The sequence below is a fragment of the Ictalurus furcatus genome, chromosome 25, assembly GCF_023375685.1.
Source record: "Ictalurus furcatus strain D&B chromosome 25, Billie_1.0, whole genome shotgun sequence".
In the NCBI taxonomy this organism is placed as follows: domain Eukaryota; kingdom Metazoa; phylum Chordata; class Actinopteri; order Siluriformes; family Ictaluridae; genus Ictalurus; species Ictalurus furcatus.
The window spans coordinates 17652042-17663993 of record NC_071279.1 but is presented as its reverse complement, the minus strand read 5'-3'; the positions used below and the strand labels follow the sequence as shown (position 1 = coordinate 17663993).

General features: G+C 43.2%; 1 protein-coding gene across 1 annotated transcript in view; it reads right to left on the bottom strand.

The window, feature by feature from the left end:
- syne1a (spectrin repeat containing, nuclear envelope 1a) overlaps positions 1–11952 on the bottom strand; it is a 208734-nt gene that overhangs the window by 76485 nt on the left and 120297 nt on the right. Inside the window, 9 exon segments of the mRNA XM_053614917.1 lie at positions 1–2158; positions 2295–2560; positions 3644–3820; positions 4021–4146; positions 4246–4392; positions 8064–8240; positions 9598–9765; positions 10060–10212; positions 10898–11224. Coding sequence (XP_053470892.1) covers positions 1–2158; positions 2295–2560; positions 3644–3820; positions 4021–4146; positions 4246–4392; positions 8064–8240; positions 9598–9765; positions 10060–10212; positions 10898–11224 — 3699 coding nt within the window.

The following is an 11952-nucleotide window of genomic DNA, read 5'->3' as shown; positions in this document are numbered from 1 at the left end:
CTGTTTGGTTGAGAGGGATTCCTGAACCTCGCTCTCCAAGTCTGCAATATCCTTCAAACAGGTCTCCATGTCACTGGGGAATGGCTGTTCGGCAGTCTTGTACCTTTGCCTCTCATTTTGGCTTAAAACTTTCAGCAACTGGAGCCTAGATTTCATTTCTCTCTGAAGTGCATCTACTGATCTGATCTCATCCTGGACACCACAAACATCTATTTCCTGAAGAGTAAACAAACCTCTGAGATCTTCTCTAACCATCTTGAGCCACACCAAGTTTTCTTTGATCTCAGTCTGGAAGCTAGGCTCAGCCCCAACACACGACTTAGCACAATGTTCGCATTCTTCTATGCATTTGAAAATGTTTGATTTCAAGGCCTGAAGCTGCGTCTCCTTCATGGAAACCTGAGTCTTAAGGGTATCATGGTTGAACTCCACTATCTTCCCAGTCAGACCTTCAGAATAAGAAGTAATCTCGTCTAGCTCTTTGGCCAGTTTGTGCAGTTTGGATAATCTCTCCATGGCATCTAACTGCTTCTCGGAATTAAGTTTGTCCACATGCTCCTTGACTGCATTGATGCCACTATCCATTTTTGCGATTGTGGCCCTGTAGTCATTTAATACATTCAAAGTACGGTTGAGTTGGTTAACCTTTTCCTTTGTTGCTTGACAAAGTCTGCTATAAAGACATGCTAGCTGGTCAATGACCTCACGTGTATATGGTTGTCCTGTGCAGTGGAAGTCCTGAGTTTTACTCTTCAGCTCATTCATTGCCTGTAAAAGGTTTGAAAGGCGTTTCTGGATCTCTTCATAGTCACCATGTAACCTTTCCCCATCGTCAAGATTTCTACTAGTTGATTGTTTCTCTAAGGCATCACACTGCTCCTGAAGTTCCTCCAAAGCTTTACGTGTCACTTCAACGAGGGACTCCAATTCCCTGCGTTCCAGAATCACTCGTTGGATCCTGTCTCGCTTTTCTTTGGTCGACAAAAGAATGGCATTGTATTGTTGCGGAAGGCCGTTAAGTTTCTCATCCAGGTAGCAGTGATCCACCTCATTTAAGGTGGGAAGAATTTCCTGTCCTGCCCTCTGGACAATAAGTAATAGGTTCTCGTATGCTGAGGTATGATCCAAAATCTGCTGGTATTTAGCTAACTGGTTGTGCAGCTCCACATCATTCCTGTTGAGGTCTATTACAGGGAATGTGGCTGCTTCTGCTTGTCTCAACCACTCGCAGATTCTATCCAGGTCTACTTTGAAGTATTTTCGAATAACCAGGGCTCTCTCCAGGTGCTGCAAATGATGTGTGCACCTTTGAAGGGAAGCTTCAAAAGTTCCCTGAAGCTCCTCAAGCCTTTGAAGGGTCTCCACCTTCTCGTCCTCTGTTGTATCCTTTACCAGTTCCCTTCCTTGTGTCCAAAGCGAGGTCAGTTCCACTTGATACGCCCTCAGGCTGCTACATATGTTCTTGCAAATAGACACCTGTTTGGAGAGCTCATCTGGCAAAAGTGCCACATGCTCATCTGCTAGAACCCTTTGTTCTTGCTGTTTGATCCATCCAGCAGCCCTGTCCAAGGCCTGGAGGAACTGTGTCCGCTCTGTGAATACTTTACTAAGGCTTTTGCGGTGGTGAGCTGCCTTCGAGCCAAGAGATTCTACCTCTGCTTGAACGTCCTGCACCAAGGTCTGCAGTCTCCTTTTCTCATTTAATCCCAGATGAGAATAAAGGCCATCAGCCTCAGACACAGATTGATTAATGAACTGCTGCTTAGCCTCCAGCTCCGCACAAAAGCTCAAGTGGTCAAATAAAAAGCTCTGAGCAAGGTCCGGAGGGGGGCTGGTTTTCAGCACGTCAGAAAGAGATGGTCGCTGCACCTCAGCCCACTCTTGGGTTTCACGTAACTGGTCCTCTAAATGATTCAATTCTTCAAGGGTTTGAACGGTATCCTGTATCTTCTGTTCAACCTGCATTTCCATTTGGGTCCAGCGTTGCTCCAGGTAACCTACCTGCTCCTTGACAAGGTCCTTGTCCTCGAGACTAAGGCGTGACAGGATTGCATTCTTGTTATCCCTCAAGTCTTCTAATACACACCTCTGGTCCTGAAGATCGATGGAGAGCTTCTTCAAGGCGTCTAAACACCCTGCAGTGCTCTCCATATCCCCCCTAAAAATGAATTCATTAACAGTTAATCAAGTTTTGCTAGTTTGGAAAGATTCAGATGACAATCGAAATCAATCAGTAGAACTCATGCATTGGTAAATCAATTCAATCTTAACTGTGAAGAATGTCAGATACGTGCCTGAACAGATAATCCCATTCCTTGGACAACTGCTCAAACAGCTCTTCTGCCATGCTGAAGCACTCTTGATAATCCCCACTCCTCTGAAGATCCTCCTCTCTTTGCTCCAACAGCTCTGCAGCCTGCTTTGCAAGCTCTAACCAAGATCTGCGCAGACGACCTATTTCCACCAGCTCAGGTGAATCCTGGGATGGCACCAGCCTACCAACGCTCTCTCTCAGGCTGGTAAGATCAGCCTGTCTGGCTTGTATCTCCTGGATGAAGTCCTTCATAGTGGAAAATAGAGGACATTATTAGCACACAAGGGTCCCCCCCCCTGCCCCCTCTATATGTATAATGGGAATGATGACTTGATGGCATGGTGGGGGGTTTCAGGATATTGGAGTTTTCATCTCTCTTTTTGTTGACAGCTCACAATATGACCAGAGGCATAATATCCTCCATTTTCACACACAATGACCATACCGGCCTGGAGACTGCAATTATGGACATGGACAAATCAATTCACACATCCGTAATTACAGCCAGGCATGGAGTCTGGAGGGTGGTCTTTATTAATATATGAAGCTGCCTGCCATGATGATAGTCACAAAAGCCATTAGATCTTCCAGGAACACAATAAAACCACCAAAGAATAAACAGGAACCTTCATACAGGGGTATTTACGTAGTTCCTTGTGCTCAAACTGAATCATGTGTTATGGGCTTGGGGGTCTCCAAATTGTGGTAGAACTCAGAAGGGACTATGGTTTTTGGAGGATGACGTAGGGGTGGGGGTGGAGAAGATTTCAGATGACATCAAATAATCTTATGTTTAAAGTATTTTCCAACCAGTACAGACCAGAGAGATTTTATTTCAAGGAAGGTTTTATTATAAATATTTTGCCTTATAGTCTTATAGGGAGCAGCAATATTTTTAAAGGGCCTTAAAAGAGCATTGATGGATTTCTGCCAAATTATAAGAGACAGTACAGGTACAGATTGATATCTCCAGGCATAATTTTGTGGGGGGAAAAAGTCATGAGTAGTTCAGGGTTTCACTATTGATGTTATTATTATTATTATTATTATTATTATTATTATTATTGGCTTGTATTGCTCTATCTAGACTTGAAGCTGATCAGGGAGCACACATAAGCCACATTTTCCAAAAGTGTGTCAATTTTGAGTCAATGCACAAAAACAATTATACAGAAAATACAAACTTAGACAGTGTAATACTGTTTCTTGTGATGAGAAATTAGAATTAGTTATAGGTGACTCTATGCGTTTCCTGTCGAACTGTAATGCACATTTTATGATGCATTAGGATTATGAATGCTAATTCACAACGTCCATGTGAACTCCTACCTGAGCCTGGTCCAGCTGATTCTGAGAGACCATTGGCTCGAGATCTGCTGGTCTTCTCAGCATGTTCTGCAGAAAGTGTTCAGCTTCTCGGAGACGAGACTCCAGATCGGAACGCAGGCTCTCGATTTCCCTCCAGCTGTCTGCCAGTTCTTGGGATTCGAGCATCCTTTCCTCAACCTAGATTTAAGAAAATTGGTGTAAAGATGTTTCAAAGCCAGATGTTTGATTGTCCAATACATGTTCACACCAACACTTACGCACCACCAAAATCGCTCTGCGTTAGTCACCGGTGGGCGTTTCTATCTTAGGTTACTCCTGGTTGCCATGCTTTCCCAGGAAGCGCCTGCAGGGTTAATAGAGAGTGCGTGGTAAATTACCTGGATTTTGACTTGCTGGATATCCGCGGCGGTCTCCTGCACCTTCTCATCCGACAGGTCACAGGTGGAGCAGATCAGCTGCAGGTACGTACTGGCCTGCTCCTGAAGAGCTCGCTCCTGCTTCAGCTGAAGGTCCAGTCCCACCAACATGACGTTAGTTATACACCACTTTCATTAGATGTATGCTGGAAAGAAAATATCACACTGAGTCTGTGAAGTGTGTACCTGGGTCAGCGCCTCCTCCAGGTAGCGTGGCGTTTGCGCAGGCGGCTGCAGTTCCTCCTGTATGTTGTATAGCCAGGTCTGACACTGCTGCAGTGTGTCTCGCAGGCTAACATGCCTCTGCAGCTCCCTGTCCAGACTCTGATACACCTGCACAAATTCCCAAAAAACGACCTCGTTCATCATCCTCATCATCATCATCATCATCATCGTCGTCTTCACGGTGCTGGGAGACGCACGCATGTGAATATGATTCGTCAACATCCGTCTGTTTCTTTTGTTTTGAATGAGGTTTTTGAGTTTCCACGTGGTGATGGATGTCGGGGATTTTACACGTAAGCAACCACGCATTTTTATGCCAGGGAAACATGAAAGAATCTGAAGTAGTGGTTGGGCGATATGACAAAAATATCGCGTCACGATCCTTGAAGCATTTTTGTCAATAAAAACACAGTATTGTGTCACGATATTCAGGTTTGCTCACAAATACAGTAGTGCTGCATTATTTACAAAATATTCCACGTTTATTATTAATAAACGCATTTACGATGGATATGTGAATTCAAAAAAGGTATATTTATTTTAAAAAAAAACATCATTAACACTGAAAAAAGAGAGAGGGAAACCATTTTAAATGGAAAATTTTATCATCACGACAGATTCTTCCAGTGCATAATTAGAAATAATTATATAAAATATTTACATCGAATAAAAAGCATGTTGTGACATAAAAGAATCTGAGGCTATCCAGTTTGGATGTGTCTGTGTCCATGATAGCCTCAGATTCCTGTTCTTGGCTGACAGGAGAAGAACCCCATGTGGTCTTCTGCTGTTGTAGCCCATCCACCTCATGGTTCAATGTTTTGTGCGTGCTGAGATGCTTTTCTGCTCACCACGTTTGTAAAGAGTGATTATAGCTGGAGCTATCGGTTATCGGCAAAAATCGACATCGATAGTGTTCCCGGGTTGCGTCCGTTGCGGGAGCGGCTGAGCAGCGTCCGCTGTCATTCTACAGTACGAGAGCGGCCTCTAGAGGCGAGATAAAAACTATCGCTGACCAATTTTGGCGTGTTATTTGAAGTGTTTTTTGGTTCATTTTGGACGTCTCTATTTTTATTCCTTATTTGGAGCGTTATTTTTGGTTCAGTTTGGACGTAGATCATTTATTTACTTTAATATTTATTACTAGTTAATATATATTAATATTTACATCTTTATTTCATTTTAAAAAGTAATCAGTGAGATAAAAGGGGTATTAGTGAGATAAAGAGGGCCGTGGAACATTTTCACGGTACAGTCGATACTGTTTATTATTGTGTTATGCTTTCATTCAGTATCAATTATTTAGACTATCGGGTGATTAATCGGTTATCTGCAGGTACTGCCCGACGTAGTTATCGGTAACAGTAAAATCCAGTATCGGTCGACCTCTAATTGTGCTGCGTCCACTTGACTGGCTGATTGGAGAACTGCATGAATGAGCGGGTGTACAGACGTTCATATTTAAGTGGACGGTGAATGTATTTAACTGTAGAGTCGCTGGGATAGTGAAAGCAGTAAAAATAAATAAATAAATAATAATAATAATAATAAAGAACTGCATCTGCACTCACTGAAATTATGATTATTGGGGTGCCAATAATTTGTTTTGAAAGAAATCAATTTTTTTATAAAATCATACAAGGTAAGCAGTTTCTGCCCTTTGTCTGAGCGTTAGATTGGAATAATTGTGCATATTGTATACAATCCTTTTAAACAGGTTTTATTGTGAGTGAGCGTTTAGCAAAACAACATAAACAGAGCCGAGAGTGATAAACTGGGTCAGGGCCATGTTGATGAGCGTGAGAGAAAAGCCGGTGCTGATTGACGTTCCTGATTGTAAAGCCTCAGTGGGAGGGTAAAGCAGCGACAGCAGTGACGCTGGCGGTTTGGCACACGCCGAGCGTTGGCAGTTTACTCAGTCTGCCTCTGAATGGCCAGACTGCAAGGTGGTGGGATTTACGGTCAGGCAGACGGGCGAGGCAGAAGCTGGAGGGAGATTACGTTAGGTTGGGGGTATTAGCGAGATAAAGAAGGCTGTGGAACGTGTGAGGTATTAATGCACTGTGCGCCGTGTGTTCGGAGCCGGACTGGGTGGCAGAGCGTCGCGTTAACCTGGCACATTAAATATGCATACGGTTGGAGGTCTTAGAGGAAATCAGGTGGCCTCTTTTCCAGAAATAGGACAGGATTTGAGAAGCCTCTGCTGGAGAGCCAGTGCTTATTTAGTTTAGGGACAAAAAAAAAACGTGAGAACCGGGAATACCGTTCCAATATTGTCGCGGGCACAAATAAAATGAACTAAAAGCAGAAAAACAAAAGTAGTCGACAGAATAAAAGGAATGTTTCTACTGTTCTTTGGTTTCACTCTGGCATCCTCTGTTATGTTCTTTACGGCTATTTTGTGTTTTATTTTACCCCCCCCCCCCCCCCCCCCCTTTATTCTATCTCATCTATTCATTCTGATTCGAGTCAGTGATTTGATTTCAAATGTTAAATCGCAGAGAAATCGAAGACAGCGCCGTCGGCTAGAATCGCGGAGGAAATTCAAACGGAACGCGATCTGTCAGTGAAGTGTACCACCATATGTCATTTCACCGGGGATACAAGAGGACGCTCTCGCCCTGCTTTAAAAGAAAATCACGGCCCTTGTAAAACTGCCGTTCTCCTGCTTCATCGAACGTCGTTTCACAATATCTCGGCCATCGATATTTGAACATGGCTTATTTGAATTATACACCACGCTATCATTAACTCATCTAATTAAAAAAAAAAAAAAGACAGTTCGATCTAATCACAATATTTACAGTTTTGTGCTGTAAATATACTTTAAAAAAAAATCAATCAATCAATGGAATCTCATCCGAGATCTCGTCTATAATAAACACAACCCTGTTAATTAATTAATTAATTAATTAATTAATTAATTAATTAATTAATAGTATCATCCCTTTAAAGTGCACAGTTATGTTTTTTAAATGATTGTTGTTAATCTGAGACACGGTTTATATGGAGGAGTGAATTCTTCTGGATAAAATCAGAAAGTGTAGCAGATGAGCGCTCGGTCAGCTTATCCTTCAAACCAGACTTGCGTATGGAATAACGACTACACTGACGTCGTTGTATTAATTTCACAAATCAAAATAGGGAATTGAAGCATGATACAAATAAAAATAAAAAACATAAACAGATAAATGAATGAAACACTCCCATCCTTTGCACACGTTTTAATTTCACAAGTGCCTCGCGGCTTCGTTACGTTGTGCACACGTAAAAATGAATAGGTGAAGAGATAATGGGTGAAGTGCTGAATAACGACAGTGGAAGCCATTTTGTTAAATTAAAACCAAACGTGCAGTGATTAAAGTAATAATGACAGCTATATAATCAAATATACTAGACTCCTAATTAGCACAGGACAATGTTCCGTCCCTGATTGTTTTTGTTTTTAAAGGGGAGTGCTTGTGCTTAAAGGTGTTGCTGTAGAGGCGATTGAAAACCCCATCTCGGAGGCGTGAAGTACAGTACACGCAGGTGATTTTAATAACCCAAACGAAGAGCTCAGAAACTCGACTTGAGCAGGTGTGTAACCCGACCCTGAATACGAGGAACTTTCCCCGTGTCCATTTTGATCAAGTCACTGAATCTGAATACGTGACTGAGGAAAGCTTGGGATCTGAGGGAACTGTGTGTACGTGGACAGCGCGATGTCGAAACACGGTGTCTAAGTGAGATCTGATGGGGTGTTGGCGAGGCGCAAGGCCGCTGGCAGGGACACTCACACGCTGTGCCGTGCTGCAGATGGCCGAGTAGCTGTCTCGTGCTCCCTGCAGGTGGCTCTGGATCTGCTGGCGAAGACGAGCCTGGAGGCGCTCAGTGCAGCCAGACGTCAGCTCGTCTCCTCTCTCCTTCAGCCCCGCCAGACGCTCCTCAAAGCCTGCAATCTCCTCCATGATGGCCTGGGAATTACCAGTAAACATCAGCACGTGCGCGCACACACATGGCTCATTTACTCAGAGATTCAGAAGACACAGAAAACACCTTGCACTGCTCTCGAGCAGTATTAATCACGCACATGTTTAACGCGACACGATTATTCCTGACGGGAACTGAGAATCTCGCTTAGAAAAATGGCTCCTTGTTTGGAGCTCTGCTAGCTTGCAAGATATAGCGCTGGGCTGCGATCAGTGCTGAAATACGAGTCCAATTTATGCTTTATAAAGTCCCCTGAGCATTTCAACCCTGCTTATGGAACGATACAAGAGCCGTGCAGTATATTTATCCAGACTCCTGAACAGCTCGGAGCGACTGCACCCCAAACCGAAAAGAAACACGTGCTCGACACTAAACAGACTGATCCGATTAGAGGAATATCTGAAGAACAAGAACCTGAGAGAAATTTTCCACTGTTTCTCGAGACCTCGAAATAATTCCACACTGGCGATGACATGGCTGCGGCGCTAAAGTTTAACGTCATCACGTGTTTTACCGCGTCAAACTGCGATTGGTTCGTGAGATCGGACAAATTTGCATCCCTAGTTGCTTGTTACCGTTTGTCTATGTAACCTTTAACATTGTTAAAACAGTCATGACAATAAAGCACAGAAAGTGAGACAGACATATAAACAAAGAGGCAGACAGACAGGCAGAAAGACAGACAGACAGACAGACAGAGCGAGAGCGAGAGAGAAAGCGTGGCACACAGACAGAAAGGGAGGCCGACAGACACACAGAAAGACAAACAAAGAGACAGACACAGAGATATACAGACAGAAAGACTTAAAGGGACAGACACAGATACAGACAAACAGACAGACAGGCAGACATAGAGATACCAAGAAAGACTAAGACACAGACGGATGGACAGATACAGAGACAGACAGACAGACAGACAGAAACAGATGGACCGATAACAGCCAGACAAAGAGACAGACACACAGATAGACAGAAAGAGAGATAGAGTGAAACACAGACAGACAGACTGTCAGACAGATAGCAGACAAAGAGACAGACAGACATGTCCCAATACACCACGTTAAACCTGATGAGACTGTAGACTGTAATACACACTGGTGTTAATCATTCTAAAGATTATTAACACACTCATGGGGCAGACTGCAGCTCTACAGCGCCCCCTACTGTACAAAAAAACTATAGTGACTTCCTCACGTGAGCTTGTGTGGTCCGGCAAAACAATTACACCTTTATACAGACCTTACATAAACCATCTTTCACTGTGTGTGTGTGTGAGTGTGTGTGTGGGTGTGTGTGTGTGTTTGCGTTCATCTTAGCATCTGTATGACTATAACTGATCACCTTGTGTCTGGCCAGCTGTTGCGTTGCTGCCTCCAGCCCGCCGCCCGGAGTGGGGTCAGGGGTCACCATCCGGCTGGACATCTGCAGCAGCCACCGTTCCACTTCCTGGAGTTCGGTGTGATACTCTTCCTGTTTCTTTACATGAGCCTCCAGCTTCTGCACCTGGGTCTGAAGAAACGGTGACATGTACGTCTGAAAGCGTTAAATTTACCTTATATATACACAGTTTATATATATATATATATATATATATATATATATATATATATATATATATATATATATATATATGGTAAGTTGTTTTATATTTGATTAATTTTTTTACCTTCTCTTCAAAATACCCACTGTTTTCCAAGCTGTCACTGTTGCCATAGCAACTTTTTTTTTTTTAAACCCCAGATATAACGATATATAATGAATGACGTGCTGTTTTTCCTCCGTCTGTGTGTGAGCTTGCCTCACCCTCGCGGTGTTACACAGCTCCCGATAGTCGCTCTGCAGTCTGTCCATGTTCTCCGTGATGGAGGGAGAGTGGAGGAGAGACAGCAGGATCTTCCCTTTCTCCATCATGGCACTCAGAGCCGAGTCCCGGGACAGCAGAGACTGCTCCATCACCTGGCACGTTAACCACGTTAATCACGTAAATCACGCTAATCACGCTAATCACCACACACTCAAGGTCATAGTTATAAGGAATCACATACACACACTTCATAACCCTTTTCGCTCTATAGCTATCGGTATGAACTGTCAGCATGATAAGAGTTTTTCAATACACGTATATGATATATTATATAAGTAGTGTTCGTAACGCATGATAACACCACAACAGAAGAAACCGAGCGCCTGGATGTCTGGATTTTTCTTTTTGGTCAACACTGTTTAAAAAGGGCATATGTAGCACAGGGCAACTGACCTATGAATACATTCCTAGCATGTTATAATGCGTTCATAAGGCGTTATACACACTGTCAGGTTTTATGTCTGTAAAGGAATTACAGTTTAGAGTCTATAATGTAGCATGTTCACATGAACACTCCAGCTAATTTTTCATAAAGAATTATAATAACGTGTATAAAGGCTTATGAACGCATTATAACATGCTCATGGAGAGGTTTTTTTTCTTTAACAAATGATTAACAGAAGAGGGATTAACAGGTATTTCTACAATACCTTACCGGTGCTAACCCTAATAATAATAATTATAATTATTATTATTATTATAACTATGAAGGCATTATAACATGTTATGAATGTATCCATAAAAAATTATACAAATAACTTTTTTTTTTTTTTTTACCTTGTACTTCGCCAGCTGGGCTTTTCTCTGGTAGAGCTCCGCTTTGGGTTCTGCAGACGAGCCGAGCAGCGCTCGGGTCTCTCTCAGCCACTGCAGCTGGGTCTTATAACGCTCCTGAAACTCTTTATAAAGCATGGTGCTCTTCTCCGTGGCGCCGTGCTCGGCTCGTAACCCCAGGCCGAGCTCTTCTAGCCGAGATCGGCTCTCCTGGACCTCCCTCTCCATCTTACACGCTCCGCTGTCGTCCAGGAAGGAGACGGCCTGCTCCGCTTTCTCGCAGAGGGTCTTAAACAGGGCGTGGCCTTCGTCCACATCGCGCTGTAGAGACTGAAAGAAGTGTGCGCGAGTACGGATCACACTCGTAGATAAAACACTTCAGCACCGCTGACGGGTCAGAAGGTGTGGATTCGCGTTCGGACGGTAGGAGTAGTGCAGGTGCAAATCCCACGTTTATATCGAAGCGCACCTTTTAATACGTTTCTATAGCAACAGCTCAAGCGCATGCATAACGTGCGTCGTCATGGGTCAGTTTTGTTTTATTTTTTTATAAGTAAGAACATGTTTATTTAACATTTATGGAAGGAGTCTCCAGTGTCAGCGCCTTTGTAAGTCAGAGGGCTTTCGGGTTTCTCGGTAACACGACGAGTAACACAAGTTTATTTTGTGTTAAGGAAAAGAGAGGACAACTGTTTACAGGTGCAGTAACACTACTGAGAACAGGAACGTGCTTCGTGGACCTTCCATGACATTCTATGTAGCTATAAATGGATAAAAACTCAGGACATGTCTCTCTTTAATAAATAAAAACGGGTCGTTTTTGAGAAGCGCATTATTGACATCTACACCAGCATCTATAAAGGCGTATTTCGCAGATTTAAGTAAGGAATAAAACACTTAGGGACGTGCGGTTATTGGAAAATAATCAGCGACAGGTGTGATGGTGTGATCGGCAGCGCTACTTATTATTTATTTTCCGATAACCGCATGCGGCGAAGTGTGCTATTCCTCTTATACTGGAGCAACTTGTAAACAATCACAACGTTGGTGTTTTTTTT